Raw genomic sequence first — 16,129 nt, forward strand, 5'->3', positions numbered from 1 at the left:
GGTCTGGTGAATGGCAAATGGTATTCAATGTGGACAAATTTGGAGGCAGTGAGACTCTAGATGAGAATTCTAGTAGGAATACAGATTTAAATATTATGATATTTTGGCTGTCATTTTCATTGAGTTTCCCTTGGGCTCGGCAAGATTTATTGCCCTGTGGTCCCAAACTTGTCTCATTCACTACCTACTCACCTCTATGCTACCCCGCTGGTCTGATGTTAACCCCGTCCTACCACCTGCATTAACCAGAAAAACTTGCCATCAACCACAATCGGAAGTGTACTTGCACCCTTAGAGCCCATGCCATCATTACAAATGTGGGTGAGGATTGGCATTCCGATGCTCTCCTGCACATTCCCTAATAAGGGAAAATCCCTGGAAATAGTATACAAAGGAAAATTTGCATGGATGCCCTTTTCAATGGGGTGGTGCAGAAGAGGGATGCCCTTTTTCCCAGCACTTAGAGATGAGATTAGATTAGATTAGATTCCCTACAGTATAGAAACAGGCCCTTCGGCCCAACAAGTCCAGAGTAACCCACCCAGACCTATTCCCCTATCTTATATTTACACTATAGGCACTTTAGCATAGCCAATTCACCTGTCCTACCCATCCTTGGACTGTGGGAGGAAGCCAGAGCACCCGGAGGAAACCCAAGCAGATATTGGGAGAACGTGCAAACTCCACACAGACCTGGGTCCCTGTCATTGTGAGGCAACAGTGCTCACCACTGAGCCACCACGCCATCCCATTAGTCCCTGTCAGTCTGGTTCAGGGTAGCAACCTGGGTCACTGCAATCCTAACTGCCTGGAGGAATGCTCATCAGTGCTGTTAAAAGATCAATGACTTGCTTCACGCCATCTTCCCTCTCACCTGCTGCTGTCCCACATCTCACCAAGATTCATGATCATACCACTTTCTCAATTGGATACAACTCCCTACCCCGATCAGTGTCGCATACTACAGATACACACACACTACAAACACTGCATGCCCTCTGCACTGCCTACTTCATTCACCATGAACACCCCTCATGCACTTGGGCGAACAGCAACCTACTTTTACCTCACTTAATCCCTCTATTTACTTATTCTAGGAAAAGGGAGCATGAGTGGGTAGTGAAGTGCAAAATATTAGGACCCTCGCCCTTCACTAGGACAGAATCCTGGCAAATTGCAGGAAAAGACTAGGACTGTGTACCTGCAGGGGGACCAAGACATTTTGTATCTCACCAATTGAATAAGTACTATTCATTCCAAAAAAAAATCAACTCCTCACTCACCTTAACCTTGACATTGCTGGATGTGGGTCCCTAGGGCAGCCATCAATTGGTCCGTGGCACCTATTAGGTGCTCAACTGTAGCCTCTAAGCCACAGCGCCACTGCTTCCCGCATTACCTCCCTAGTGCTGTTTTGTCTGCTTGTGCGCCATAGACTAGATGATATGCATAACTTATTTCACAGGACTGCAAAACCTTCTTCCTTTTGGTATTTTGCATGTTTTAAGTTGAATGTCCATTATCTCGGTGGCCAAGCAGGCTGCCCCACAGGAAAGCCCCTCTATCACCTCTCAAGGAGAGTTCAGAGGAAGTGTTGGCAAGGCTGTTCCCCTGCAACCCACCCCACCATGTCAGTGGCTGTATTAGTTAATTTACATTTAGAAGCATAAGCAGATGAGCATGTCACTGTCACATCTCCAGAACTGATCAAAGAAAAAAATGTCCCCGGTTGCTGGTACTTGGGACTGCTAGAGGCCAAGCACCTACTCCTCCCCATGTGAGAGAGGACTTTGTAGTTCGGTAATCAGGGACTTTCTGCACATGCACAAGCAGACACAGGAAAAGCAGTAAGTATGTGGGAGACGATGACCCTCATAGCCTAGAGGCTGCCGGATCTAGCTGCAGCAAGCATGAGTTCATCTGATAGCTGCCATGGAGATCCATATCTAGCAATCTCTAGATCTGTGAATAAGTGTGCAGAACTACACTCAATTGTCCTAACCACTTTGGTTGGTGGCAATGGCATGGTGTCAAGAGGGTGGTCCACCTTGACATCACACCAGGAGGCCTGTCCTCAAGGTGACTCGGCATGCCAGTAAGTACTTCACTGGAGGAGGACCTGCACACAGGCCCTTCTTCTCAAGACACTCCAGCGTGGCAGGGCCTTCCTTCTCCAATCTGCCTACAACCTTCACATCTGTGTTGAATCCAAAGATGGTGAACTTGCCTCTGGTGAGGACACGCTTTTAGCCCATCTGGGCTTTCTAAACCCAGATGTTCCTAGAGTAATCCAATCAAACTTTCAAGACCAACCAGGTCCAGTGTAGAGCTGACACCTGTTTGGCTGCAAAATCTGTAGTGAGAGATGTGGGAGGGAGTGAAGAAAGAAAACGTCTTGAGGGGCACGTTGGTGGCATTGCAGTTTAAGTTTGACATTTGTTTAAAAAATGCTCAGTGCCATTAAATCTCTGCGTAGTAAGTTACAGTAGGGACTGAGCTTAGACATCAGTTGATGTTCCATGTTCTTCCATAGAGGAATATCTGACGTGAGAAGCTGCTGAAACTAGGCACATTTTGACGAGGTGTACAGGCATCGATATGGTCTCAGTGGCCAAAGGTGTTGCTCTTGCATGAAATGATCGTAATGTTTGGGGCCTAGGGCTGTATAGCACTCAGTGAGGCAATAGATAAAGGTTGCCAGTGATTGAGTGCTTACACGTGTGTCATGGAAAGTAAATGGGTCTCTTTTTTTTTTTGAAGAGCCTTATACTGCTATATTTTGGGTTCTCCATCACTGGTCAGAGTATGTACCTGCACATTGTGTTGTTGCAGCCATTTTCTTTCCCATTATGTTGATGCAATGGGATTGTAGGATGATAGAAAGTAAGCACTCCTTGAATTGTAATTTCCAGGCTCTGCCTTTGTTTTGGTGAGTCCCTGAACATCCAAGTATCCTTCTGGTAGATAATTCCATGACACTATAGGCTTCACACTTGATCGGGTTCCTTGTATAGCAGACTACATAAACCTGCATCTACACAGAACGTAGGTAGACGCAGAAGAAGGCCATTCGACCTCACTCACTCACTCACAGGAATTAATTTGCTGCACTCTGTCCGTAGCAAGAACATATTCCTTCAGTTAAGGAGATCTAAATTGCACACAGCATTTGCAGATGTAGCCTCCCCAATGCCCTGTATAGTTGTGGCAAGACATCGAATCCTGTAAGGATTAGTAATTTATTAATGGAGAACAAAGAAATGGCTGATTAACTAAATTCATACTTCATTTCTGTCTCGAATCCTCTTACTATGATGGCCAACATACAGTTTGTTGCCTTCACGCCTCGCTGAACATCTCTTCATCGTCCTCACAGCTCACTCTTCCACTCCGCTTTGTGTCTCCTGCAGATTTAGAGGTCTTGCATTGCGTTCCCTCCTATAAATCATTAACATATATTATGAATAGCTGGGGTCCTAGTACCAATCTCTGTGGTACCCCACTAATCATTGCCTACTCTTCTTGCTTCCTGTCTGCTAACCAGTTTTCTGTCCATCTCAATACACTACCTGCAATCCAATGCACTTTAATTTTGCACATTAATCTCTCTATGTGAGATTTTGTTGAAAGCCTTCTGAAAGTTTAAAAAAAAATACAGATCTACTGGCTTCCTTTGATCAACTCTGAATTACTTTCTTGAAAAATTTCAATAGATTTGTTGATGCCTTTTTTTAAATCCATGCTGACTTTCTAATTCTACCCCCGTTTTGAAGTGCTCTGCTATAAAATCCTTTGATTTTAACTCTGCTGCGAATCCTCTTGCAAGGATGCCTGCCTTGAAGAAGTTTTTCTCTTTTCTCCCCCACCCCCCCCCCCCCCCTTCCCCCCCCCCCCCCCCCCCCCCCCCCCACCACAAGAATCTCAGGGAGTTCCTCTCCCACTGCAACTCCATTTCCTCTGCCCTGAAGCTCTTCAACCATGTCCTGAAACAGACTCGCTCTACGCTACTTTCTCCCCACACCCACCCTCCTCTCATTTAGCTCTCCACCCTTCAGGCACTCTGCCTGTATTCCTGATGAAGGGCTTTGCCTGAAACATCGATTTTACTGCTCCTCTGATGCTGCCTGAACTGCTGTGCTTTTCCGGCACCACTAACCCAGAATCTGGTTTCCAGCATCTGCAGTCATTGTTTTTATCTCCTTGATAATATACTTTAGCAACTTCCCCACTATGGACATCAGACTCACTGTCTATAAATCTGTTTTCTTTCTACACCCCATTTTTAAATAGTAGAGTGTATTTAACTACCCTCCAAAATGTAGAAACTATCAGAGTTCAAAGTATCTTGGAAGATGACCACCAATGCAACCACTATTTCAAGGGCCACTTCCTTAAGAACTGCAAGATGTTAATTATCGGGCATTGGGGATTCATTAGCCTTCAATCCTATCAATTTCCCCGACATTATCTCTCTACTCCTACAGATCTGTTTCAGTGCCTCACTTTCACCAAACCCTGTGTTTCCCATTGCTTCTGTTATGTTATTCATGTTCTCCTTTGTGAAGACAGAAATGAAGTATGAATTTAGTTAATCAGCCATTTCTTTGTTCTCCATTAATAAATTACGATTCCTTACTAAAGGATCAGCATTAGTCTTCAGTCTTTTGTTCTTTACATGTCTAGAGAAACGTTTATAATCCATTCTTATATTCCCTGCAAGCTTAATCTCTTCCTACTGTATTTTCCCCCTCTTGATCAATTCCCTGGTTTTAGATTTGGAAGTACCTGTGTTGGACTGGGGTAAACAAAGTTAAAAAGCACACAACACCAGGTTTATTTGGAGGCACCAGCTTAGGAAGCACTGCTTCTTCATCAGATGGTTGTGGAGCAGAATCGTAAGACGCAGAATTTATAGCAGTGGGATTACAATGTCATGGAATATGCTGTGTGCAATTTAGGTCTCCTTACCTTAAGAAGGATGTTCTTGCTACAAAGTGCAGCAAATTAATAATAGACTTAAGCTAAATTTTTTGTCATCTTTTAGAATGATCATGTTAGTTTTGGATCCTTCATATTTAAAATCCCAGAACATTTTTAAAGGTTACATTTTCAAAGTAGATTTTAACAATAGGTGCCATCTCAGCTTAGACAATACATTGAAGATGTGCAGCTAAAGTGTCCCAATATTAGATCAGACTGATTATATTTCCAAAGTGGGATTTACAGATCCTTGCTTGGATTTATCCAGTTTTTGAGCAAAATAAAATGTGATTCTGCAAGTCCAAATTCACCCTACAAACTTGTGTGTCTGTGTGTGTTGCAGTGGGGTCACTTGTCCCGAAGTCCACCCTGGAAGATGGTCACCCAAAGGTCCGAGGTTGAATGTTCCAGACAATTGAAGTGTTCCCTGAGTGGGAGGAAATGGTCCTTGCTGGTGATTGTTGTGCGGTGTCCATTCATCTGTTGCTGCAACCTCTGTGTTATCAATGTACCATGCCTCAGGGCATGCTTGTCTGCAGCTAATGAGATAGACAACGTTAGCCAAGTCCCATGAGTACCTGCCGCGTACTTGGTGGGTGGTGTCCCCACATGTAAAGGTGGTATCTGTGTCAACGCTCTGACACGTTTTGCAACGTCTGCTGTGACAGGGTTATATGGTGTTGTCCTGAGGGCCAGGCTATTTGCTGCAAACGATGATCTGTTTAAGGTTTGGTGGTTGTTTAAAGGCGAGAAGTGGAGGTGTGGGGAAGATCTCGGCAAGGTGTTCATCTTCCTCGATTAATGTGTTGCAGGCTGCAAAGAACATGATGTAGTTTTTTTTGGGTTCCCAGAAAATACTGGCCAACAAAGGGTGCCCTATCGGTTGCAGCTTGTGTCTGTTTCCTGAGGAGGTCATTGTAGTTTCTCACTGTGGCACATTGGAACTGGCAGTCGATGAGTTGAGCATTGAACCCTGTTCTTAGGGCATCCTTGAATACCTCCAAGTGTCTGTCATGTTTCTCTTCATCTGAACAGATCCTGTGTATGCATAGTGCTTGTCTGTAGAGTATGGCTGTTTTTAAAATGTTTAGGGTAGATGCTCAAAGTATAACATCATGAAGTTATCCATGGGTTTGCAGTATAGTGAGGTGCTCGGGTACCCATCCTTGATGGAGATGCATGTGTCCAAGAATGATGCTAAAGAGTAGTCTATGTTTAGTTTGGTGGGATGAAACTCGTTGATATCCCTGCTTAGTTGTTTCTGTGACATGGTCCGGTGGAAGTAAATGTCATCAATATATCTGGTGTATAGTGTTGGTTGGAGATCCTACCTAGAGAAGAACTGTCGTTTGAACCTATGCATGAAAATGTTGGCATATTGGGGTGCAAATTTAGTCCCCTTGGCTGTTCTGTGTGTCAGGATGAAGAACTGGGTGTCAAAGGTGATTGGATTTATAATCATCTAGCAAGCAACAATTTGATTGCGGAGAGTCAACATGGTTTCCTCAAGGGGAGGGCAGGTCATGTCTCACAAACCTCACTGAGATTTTTGAGAAGGTGACCAAGTATGTGAATGAGGATAGGGCAGTTCACATGGTATATATGGACTTCAGTGAAGCCTTTAATAAGGTTCCATGTGGTAGGCCGTTGGAGAAAATGCAGAAGTATGGGATTGAGGGTGATTTTAGCCATTTGGATTAGAAACTGGCCTTATGGAAGTAGGCAGCAAGTGGTGGTTGATGGAAAATATTCAGCCTGGAGTCTGGTGATTTAATGGTGTGCTACAAGGATCTGTTTTGGTACCCTTGCTGTTTGTCATTTTTATAAATGACTTAGACGCAGGCATAGGTGGATGGGTTAGATGAAACTAAAGTCGGTGGAGTAGTAGACAGTGTGGAAGAATGTTGCAGATTGCAGGGGGATTTTGATAAACTGCAAAATTGAGCTGAGAGGTGACAAATGGAGTTCAATGCAGATAAATGTGAGGTGATTCACTTTGGGAAGAATAACAGGAAGGCAGAATACTGGGTCAATGGAAAGATTCTTAGTAGTGTGGATATGCAAAGGAATCTTGGAGTCCATGTACATAAATCCCTGAAAGTTGCCACCCAGGTTGATAGTGATGTTAAGAAGGCACATGGTGTGTTAGGTTTTGTTGGTCGAGGGATTGAGTTCCCGAGCCGTAATGTCATGTTGCAACTATACAAAACTCTAATGCGGCCACACTTGGAATATTGTGTACACTTCTGGTCACCCCATTACAGGAAGAATGTGGAAACATTGTAAAAGTTGCAGAGGAGATTTACTAGGATGTTGCCTGGTCTGGAGGGGAGGTCTTATGAGGAAAAGCTGAGAGACTTGGATCTGTTCTCATTGGAGAGAAGAAGACTAAGAGGGGATTTGATAGAGATATATAAGAATATCAGAGAATTAGATATGGTAGACAAAAGTATGAAGGGGCATAGTTACAAATTGAGGGGTAATCGATTTAAGAAAGATGTCAGAGGCAGGTTCTTTACTCAGAGAGTGGTAAAGGTGTGGAATGCCCTGTGTGCCAATGTAGTTAACTCAGTCACATTAGGGACCTTTAAACAATCCTTGGGTAAGCACATGGATGATGATGGGAGAGTGTAGGGAGATGGACTTAGATTATCTCATATGTCGGCACAACATCGAGGCCAGAAGGGCCTGTTCTGCACTATATTGTTCTGTTCTATAAACGTTGTAGTCGAGGATGAAGCAGGTGAGTTGTAGGACAATGCTTGGAGATTGACAGTTGTTGGTATTAAGTACTGAGACTGTAGCCATGATGCCGTCATTATGGGGGATGCTGGGAGTGCTGAAACATCCTTATGACGAGGGATGTTCCTGGATTGACTGGTCCTTGGGTGCTGAGCTTCTGTAAGAAATCTGTTGTGTTGGGTGTCCCCTGGACAATGGGTTTCAAGGTGCCTTCGACATAGCCAGAGAGGTTCTCACACAAGGTCCCATTGCCTGATACGATGGGGCATCCTGGCCTGTTGGTTTTGTGTATCTTCGGAAGGCAGTAGCAGTTGCCTACGCAAGAAGTACGTGGGATGTGGGCATGCAGGGAACTCTGAAGGACTATATGAAAAGTCTCGATCAACGTTTTTAGTTCACAGGTGTGCTGTTTGGTCGAGTTGGCCGGTAGTTGCCTGTAGTGTTCCTGGTTGTTCAGTTGTCAGTACGCTTCCTTGCAGTAATCTGTTTTATTTTGACTGACGATGGCTCCTCCTTTATCTGGTTTGATGACGATGTTGCGATTGGTTTTGAGAACATGGATGGCATTGCATTGTGATCAGGTGATGTTTTGCTGTACCTTGTGTGTGGCTGATGAATCTGGCATTTGTTTCCTGACTGTTTCAGCATACATGTCAAGCCCAGGGCAGCTGCCCTCAGATGGGGGTCCAAGTTGACTCCTCTTTGGTCGCTCCTCTGTAAATCCTGTGATGACTGTTCTGGTTCACTGGTGTCCTCATTGGGATCACTGCTGCAATCTTGAAAGAATTCCTGGAGTCTCATTCGTCACGAATATGCCAACATACCCACTCTGACATACATGTTGGGGAATTGTCAACACCTAGTTTCCTGTAATGGGTAATTGAATTTGTACATTAATGAGGCAAGATCTGTTAATGAGGACGTTAACAGCAAGTATCCTCTTTGAGACACTTCTCAGCTTCCTTCCTCAAGAATCTTGTCTTGACACTCAAATCTTCATTTTAAAATTCAAAGCATTGCTCCTGGCATTAAGGAAAAACCTTGTCTAACTTCTCTCAAAATTTTCCCACATTTCTTGACACAGCCCACATTATCCACATCTAACATTCCATTGAATACTTCTTGACAAGAGAGCAGAAGAATAGAAGTACTGAAAAATTGCTTATTTAAACCAGAACAAAGGTGATTGGGTTTACATATGCCACTGTTTTGACTACACCTGGAGTTGTCCAGAAGTCTGGTCACAATAGCACAGAGGAAATTCAGGCATTTGGAAGCAATGCATTCTGTGGTTATGTTTATTCTGGCGAAGGGATCAGCGAGCTATCGTTCAAATCTACTCGATGCTTTAGGAACAAATACATCAAGACTGACCGAACCACAAATCCATGAACCAGAAAGCTTTTCGTTGTGTTTTAGAAAACAAATGACTGGTGGATAGATTTGATTGCAATATGCGCTGAGCGAAAGGCAGAGTGTGGGGGGAAACTGGCCACACATTAGAGACTGAATAGTATTGTACTTTTTAAAAATATTCTAGCCATAATGCTAAAAGGATCTTTGTTCTCCTAATGAAACTTTTAAAATGTTGCTTTTCTGACTTGCAATGCCTGAGGAACAGTTTGTAGTGGTAGAGAAAACTGTCCGTCTTCCCTTCACCTGGGAATAATTCCTCAGGTACTACACCAAGGGAAATCAACATTGGATCTCTGTCCCCATTACATTATGCTGAAAGCACCTAATAGGCAATACTAGTCATTCAAATGCGATGAGGTGGCATTCCTACCATGTCACCATATTCTATCATTTTTTTAACAATTGATGTACACATGGAGCAGCACTTGTAAAACATTGAGTGTGCAGAAATCTCAGGTGGACAGTCTAAAAATGAGTTCACAAAAAACGTTGAGTAGGAATCTAGATGCAATCTAAAAATTATTTCCCCTTTTCTGAGCGATTCTAATGTTGGGAGGTCTTTAACTGCCATTGCACTCTGTTTAATTGCAAATGGCTGTTCTTTCACAATGTATTTTTGGATTTGGATGCTCTCACTCTTTTTCACCCCTCTCATCCCTAAACTGAACTTGCTTTAAGAATTCTTAATACCTATGTCTTCATTTATTATGAACAGATATCATGTGCGATGTTAGGAGACATTACTCTTCTCTATGGCATTATATCAAAGGTTAATGTAGATCATAGTCACAGCGCTTTAATTCTGGCTGTCAAATGCTTGGACAGCTCAGGTTCCCACAACAAACAAAAAATAAAGTCAGTGTCATTAGTGCTAACTTCACATTACACTCCTGATTGGTTGGAAGGAACAGTGAGGCTAAGGCACAAGTTATCTACTTTGTCATCAAGTATATAAATCAGGGTTCCCAACTTGTACCCCACAACTCTCGTCCTTTGATTCCACTTTGGCTGTCACAGCTCCAGACATTTGAGCACAGAACTGATAAGTGAGAAATATCATTCCTCCTTGTTAGTGTAACTTAAACTGGGAAGCAACATTTCACAATCCTGAGCTCTACATTTAAAAATCCAAAGCTATTAAAAAAAAAACACATGGAAACATTTCTGAACCAGAAAGAGGTATATTTGTTAACTTAATTGGGCTTTAAAGTGGTATTCGCATAAGGATGCGTGTAGTTTATGTATGTAATAAAAATATTAAAACAAGAATTATAGCGCAACAGATGTTCTAATTTAAACTGTTCTGAGTGGTTATTTAAGGTGATGCTGTGCAGGACTGCATATATCTTCTGCCTGTAAATTTAAATTAGTTAAAACAATAGAAATTTCAGTTAAAGGAGAATAACAATTAATCTGATTTCTCTGAATAGTCAAGTAGTTTAGAATCATGTAGCATGGAAACAGACCTTTCGGTCCAAATCATTCGCGCTAACCAGACATCCCAATCTGACCTTGTTCCATTTAGAGTCATAGGGTCATACAGTGTGGAAATAGACCCTTTGGTCCAATTTGTCCACATCGATCGTGGTCCCAAACTAAACTAGTGCCACCTGCCTGTATTTAATCCGTATCCCTCCAAACCTTTCCTACAAATGTACTTACCTAAATGTCTTTTAAAGATTATAACTCTGCCTGCATCCACCAATTCCTCTGGCAGGTCATTTTGTACATTAACCACATGCACTCTATCAAAAAATAAGTTGCCCCATGTGTCCTTTTTCAATCTTTCTCCGCTCGCTTTTTAAATCTATTCCCTCCAGTTTTGGACTCCCTCACCTAGGAAAAAAACCTTGGCTATTCACTCTATCCATCCCCCTCATGATTTTATAAATTTCTATAAGGTCAGCAGTCAGCTTCCAACACTACAGAGTGAAAAGTGCCCCAGCCTATTCAGCTTCCTCCTATAACTCAAACCCACCAGTCCTGGCACATCCTTTTAAATCTTTTCTGCACCTCTCATGTTTAACAAAACCCTGGCAGTAGAAGAGTGACCAGAATTGTACGCAGCATTCTAAAAGTGGCTGCACCCCCAGTGTCCTGTACATCCATAACATGCTGTCCCAACTCCTACACTCAGTATTTTAACCAATGAAGGCATGCATGCCAAATGCTTTCTTCATCACCGTGTCTTCCTGCGACTCCACTTTCAAGGAACTATGCACCTGCTCTCCTTGGTCTCATTGTTCAGCAACACTCCCCAGGACCCTACCATTAAGTGTATAAGTCCTGCTCTGGTTTGCCCTCTCAAAATGTAACACCTCTCATTTACCTAAATTAAACTCTATTTGCCACTCCTGGGTCCAATAGCCCATCTGATCAAGGTCCCATTGTATTCTGAGATAATCTTTTTCAGTGTCAGTTACAACTTCAATTTTGGTGTCACCTACAAACTTACTAACCATCCCTCTGATATTCACATCCAGATTGGATAATTGACGAAAAGCAGTGGACTCGGCACCATAGTGCACCACTGGTCACAGGCCTCCAGTCTGAAAAGCAACCCTCCAACGCCACCCTCTGTCTCCTGCCTTCAGCCAATTTTGTATCCATTTGGCTAGCTCCCCCAAATCCAATGCAATCTAACCTTACTAACCAATCTACCATGCGGAACCTTGTGGAATGCTTTGCTGAAATCTATATAGACAACATTTACTGCTCTGCCTTCGTTCATTGTCACTTCTTCAAAAGACTCAATCAAATTATGATTTCCCACACATGTTGACTATCCCTAATCAGTCCTTGCTTTTCCAAATGCATGTAAATCCTGTCCCTCAGAATTCCCTCCAACAACTTACTCATCACTGACGTAAAGCTCACTGCTCTGTAGTTCCTGGCTTTTTCTTTACAATCTTTGACATTTACTTACAGTTCTTTGACCTTTTTTTAAAAAAATGTCATGGAAAATATGTCTTCAGGAACTGCATATGCCTTGTATTTAACTTAATTTATCTAATGTAGGGCTGGTGTCATCTCAATCTGTTGCTACATGTGGAGGGGATTCCGTTTGCATTATTGACTGTGAAACTGGAATTGTCCGTCATAAGTATAAATCAGTTGGAGAGGTGAGTACAGTTGTATCATTTGTCCACCCAGCAATATAGATTATTGCCTGTGCACTTTGTGCAAAGCTCTTTCTCAGTGAAGTGTGTTTTTCCTTTGTAATAAATATCTAACCGATTGGAAATCAGAGTAAACGCAAACATGATGTATATTATAAACTTAGGGAAAATACTTAAACCGATGACTTGGGGTATTAAAAGATTCTTACTTGTTTCTTATACAAAATATGCATTTAGTATAAATATTTATAAGTGTGCAGACTGGGATTTTGGACAATAATTATGATATGCATGAAACAAAATACATTGTATAACATTAAGATGTGAAACACTACTTTGCTAGTCACTAAGTTTGTTTCTGTGCCAGAAAGTTTTCTTTTTCATCTGTAATCAGGGACTGGTAATGGTCATCCACTAGGATTAGTGTAGCAATAATACAGTTTCAGTGATAAGATTCTAATTGTTTTATTTTGCTCAGGAATTCTTTTCCCTTGCTTGGACAACCTTAACTGTGTTTGATAAGAATCAGAAAAGAAAATTCAACGTGTTAGCTGCAGGTGGAAAGATGGGTGTTGTAAAGCTGATGCATGTAAAAGTGAGTTACTGCTATGGGATGATAAAGGCTCACAAAAAAGCGATCTCGATTCTCTACTTTTCTCCAAAACATGAAACGTTCCTCTTTAGTAAGTATTGAATTTTCTATGGGATGTACTTTAACATCTCTTTCTTGGGCTGACAAAGGAGAGTGAGTTAAGTTTATTTTTTAAAAAAATATAATTTGAAGGAGAGAAAACATTAATTGTACTGTTATATTTAGTTAGTTTAGGAGATTTTGTTAATTACTCTAAGTTATACTTAAAGCTCATGTATATTGGATTGTAGAGATTTATAGCATAGCCATTCACATCAACACTTAAGACCGTTTTTTAAACTCATTCTAATAGTTTGAAACTGATTAGGTCTTATTATTAACCATTCAGAATTTTAAAAAAAAATCCTCTTGATCTTCTGTTCCAGTGGAAATTTAATCTCCTTATCCCTTCTTGCTTCATAATGTTTTCATGCTAAGGTTTATCTATGGTGTACTATAACCAATGAATATTAAATAGAATGAAGTTCTGGGCAGGAAAGTCCATGGCAAGTGGCTGCCAATTAAGGGCCTATCCTAATTCTTCCTGTCAAAAAGCAGGTTGTTCCAAAAGCTGAAAGAATGCAGGCTGCTTATCAGTAGGATATTTTTCACTGTTTCATTGGCCAAACCAGCTTTCCTTAACATCCTTTTAGTTTGCATCAAATTGCTCATTACCCTGAACTTTCTTCTTTTCAGGTTCAATATTCTTACCTTTGACTCTTCATTATCTGTTTTTTTTTATTTTTAACTGGTTTATTTTGTTCTACTTCATTTCCCAGAACCAGTACCATTTAAATTGGTATCCTCTGTCAGATCAGGAAGATATGGATTTGGGGAGAACTCCTAATTAATTCTAGACGGCATTTCCTCTGTCATCTTCCCAAGCATAATGTTCTTAAAAATATTGCCACCAGGATTATTGACTTAATCCTCTACTTGATCTTTATAGTCAGCAGCAGTGTGGCAGCATCAATTGCTAACAGAAATATTAAATAACTTCTACACTGCCTTTTTACACTGGAACCTATGAACCTTCAATGAAGGCTCCCATTTTGATCCAGCAATGGGCAGTCACACAGACCTGGGGGTAAAACATACCAGGAAAAAAAGCCATGTTCCCATTCTCAAAATGAACTGAAGGCACCTTCTTAAGGTTTGTCTTCATTCATTGACCTATAAAGTTTTTAAAGGAGCTGTCTCTCCTGAAAGTCTCATCCACTCCCCCACCCCACCCACCCACCCTTCCTGCTTGCACAGGTCATCTTGGCCCCCATGTCCCTTACCTGGAATAGCTCACTCGCAGCTGACTCTCCCTTCCCCATCACACACACTGTGTATACACTCTTCCTCCCTCTCCACTGTTCACCTACCCCAACACAACTCCAATCTCTTTTCTCTCACCCTCCTACAATTTCTAGCACCTTCCACACATCCAGCAATGTTTAACTTCCCTATTTCCTTGCTCCTCAATAGTGTTCACTCTGATCCCACTGCAATTCTAACAATATCATACTTTCACACCAATGTTCACATTTCCTCCATTCCCCCCATGTTCCTACTCCCTCCTTCACAATTCTCTGACAATGTTCACACTCCCTCTCTCAGCATTCCCATCGTAATGTTCACTTCAGCTTTTTATATTGTTGTCCATGTAAGGACATTCTTTCTTTCTTTCTTTCTTTCTTTTCATTTTATAGCAGTTGAACTGATCATTAACCAAGTATTTTTCGTGCAAAGACTCCTGCTTGAATACTTGTGTGGGGAATAGAGGTTGTAGATGATCTCCCTATTAACATTTCTGGAATATTGGTACTTGTTGAGATCATGATTAGAAATAGATCCTATCTATTTAATTGGGAATTTTCATCTTTCCCTTTTGTCCTTATCAGTTTACTAAAGAGGCACTCACTTTAGGTGAAAGGAGAAGAATGATTACTATCAGTTGTAGTTTATAAAACAATACCAGTTGAATAATGATGTGAAGAATGTCTAATTGATTGAAATGCCCCTTCTTTGACACTGACCTTCACTGAGTGGAACCTGAGACACTCCTTCATAAACAGTTTCCATTTTAGTGAGTTCTTGGCATGCACTTACTGACTTGTTGAATTTTATAATTTTTTAAAATCCCTTGCAACTCAGTTTAACTTAATATTAGAATCACAGTGCACCAGATCAGTCCGCACTACAATATACAGTTACTGTTCACTAGTTAATTGTAACAACAGGGTCATAAAAGTCACCTGTTCAGTTCAAGTAGATATGATTTAGGAGTACCTTCCTCACCTGCCTTTATGTTGTTAGATTGTAATGCTGTAATTCATTTCCTTTAACCAGCTGGATCCTACGATAAAACCATCATCTTATGGGATATTGGTGTTCCAGATAATGACTATAACTTCAGTGTGAGGTAAATGCAGTGCAGATTTACTAAGTGAATAGAAACAGCATTTTTAAACAACTTCATTTGCTCATCCATTACTGTATCAAAGGGCACTGAGTCCACAAAAATCACCTTTTACAAACGTTTGACTTGAAGGTGGCATAGAATTATGTTTTAATCGAGTAGGTAGCTTGATGATGAGTTGTGCTTGAATGGCCTTCCCATGGATTTTTCATTAATCAGTTGCATCAAAATTGTAATTGTAGGCAAGTTTGCAGATACTGTGCTGCACTGAGGATTTGTGGCATTGTCAGGCTGCAGTTCATTAACCCTTGACAGAATAAGGAACAAGTCAATGAGGTGAACTTTCAGACCAGGCAGTTGAGGTAGAAAGCAACTTGCTGGGAGGTCACCTGTGTGCCATTGGTGGGATAGGCTGTCAGAGTGTTGAACAGTGCCCCCTCTAATCTTTCTCAGCCAACAACAGATTGGGGTCAGGCAGTAACAACTGTGCATCTGTGATCTGTGCAACTAGCTGTAGCATATCTATCTGGCGAAGAGAGCAACAAGTGATATTAAAAAGGAGAAGAAATATTGTATTTAAAAAATTGAACTGGAATAAGTAAATTTGAAATATCTGAAAGAAAAATACAATTAAGAGTGTTTTAAGAGGTCTGACATATGTGGAGTTAAGCCAAAAATTGAAAAATATTACCAGGAATAGGAAATAGAGAAAAACTTAACTAAATGAAGTTAAAATTGAAAATAATTTTTTTAAAAAACATGTCCACTACTCAACTGGCAAAGTACATCTTTGGAGCTGAGGGAACTGCAAAGTCCCATGGACTATTCAATGGC

General features: G+C 41.3%; 1 protein-coding gene across 4 annotated transcripts in view; it reads left to right on the forward strand.

Moving 5' to 3' along the window:
• lrwd1 (leucine-rich repeats and WD repeat domain containing 1) overlaps positions 1-16,129 on the forward strand; it is a 51,399-nt gene that overhangs the window by 21,576 nt on the left and 13,694 nt on the right. For all 4 annotated transcript variants that reach the window (XM_060848146.1, XM_060848145.1, XM_060848144.1 and 1 more), the window contains exons 9-11: positions 12,157-12,260; positions 12,736-12,940; positions 15,226-15,298. In XM_060848146.1, the coding sequence (XP_060704129.1) occupies positions 12,157-12,260; positions 12,736-12,940; positions 15,226-15,298 (382 nt within the window). The remainder of the gene's footprint in view (positions 1-12,156; positions 12,261-12,735; positions 12,941-15,225; positions 15,299-16,129) is intronic.

The sequence above is a fragment of the Hemiscyllium ocellatum genome, chromosome 31 (assembly GCF_020745735.1).
Source record: "Hemiscyllium ocellatum isolate sHemOce1 chromosome 31, sHemOce1.pat.X.cur, whole genome shotgun sequence".
NCBI lineage: Eukaryota > Metazoa > Chordata > Chondrichthyes > Orectolobiformes > Hemiscylliidae > Hemiscyllium > Hemiscyllium ocellatum.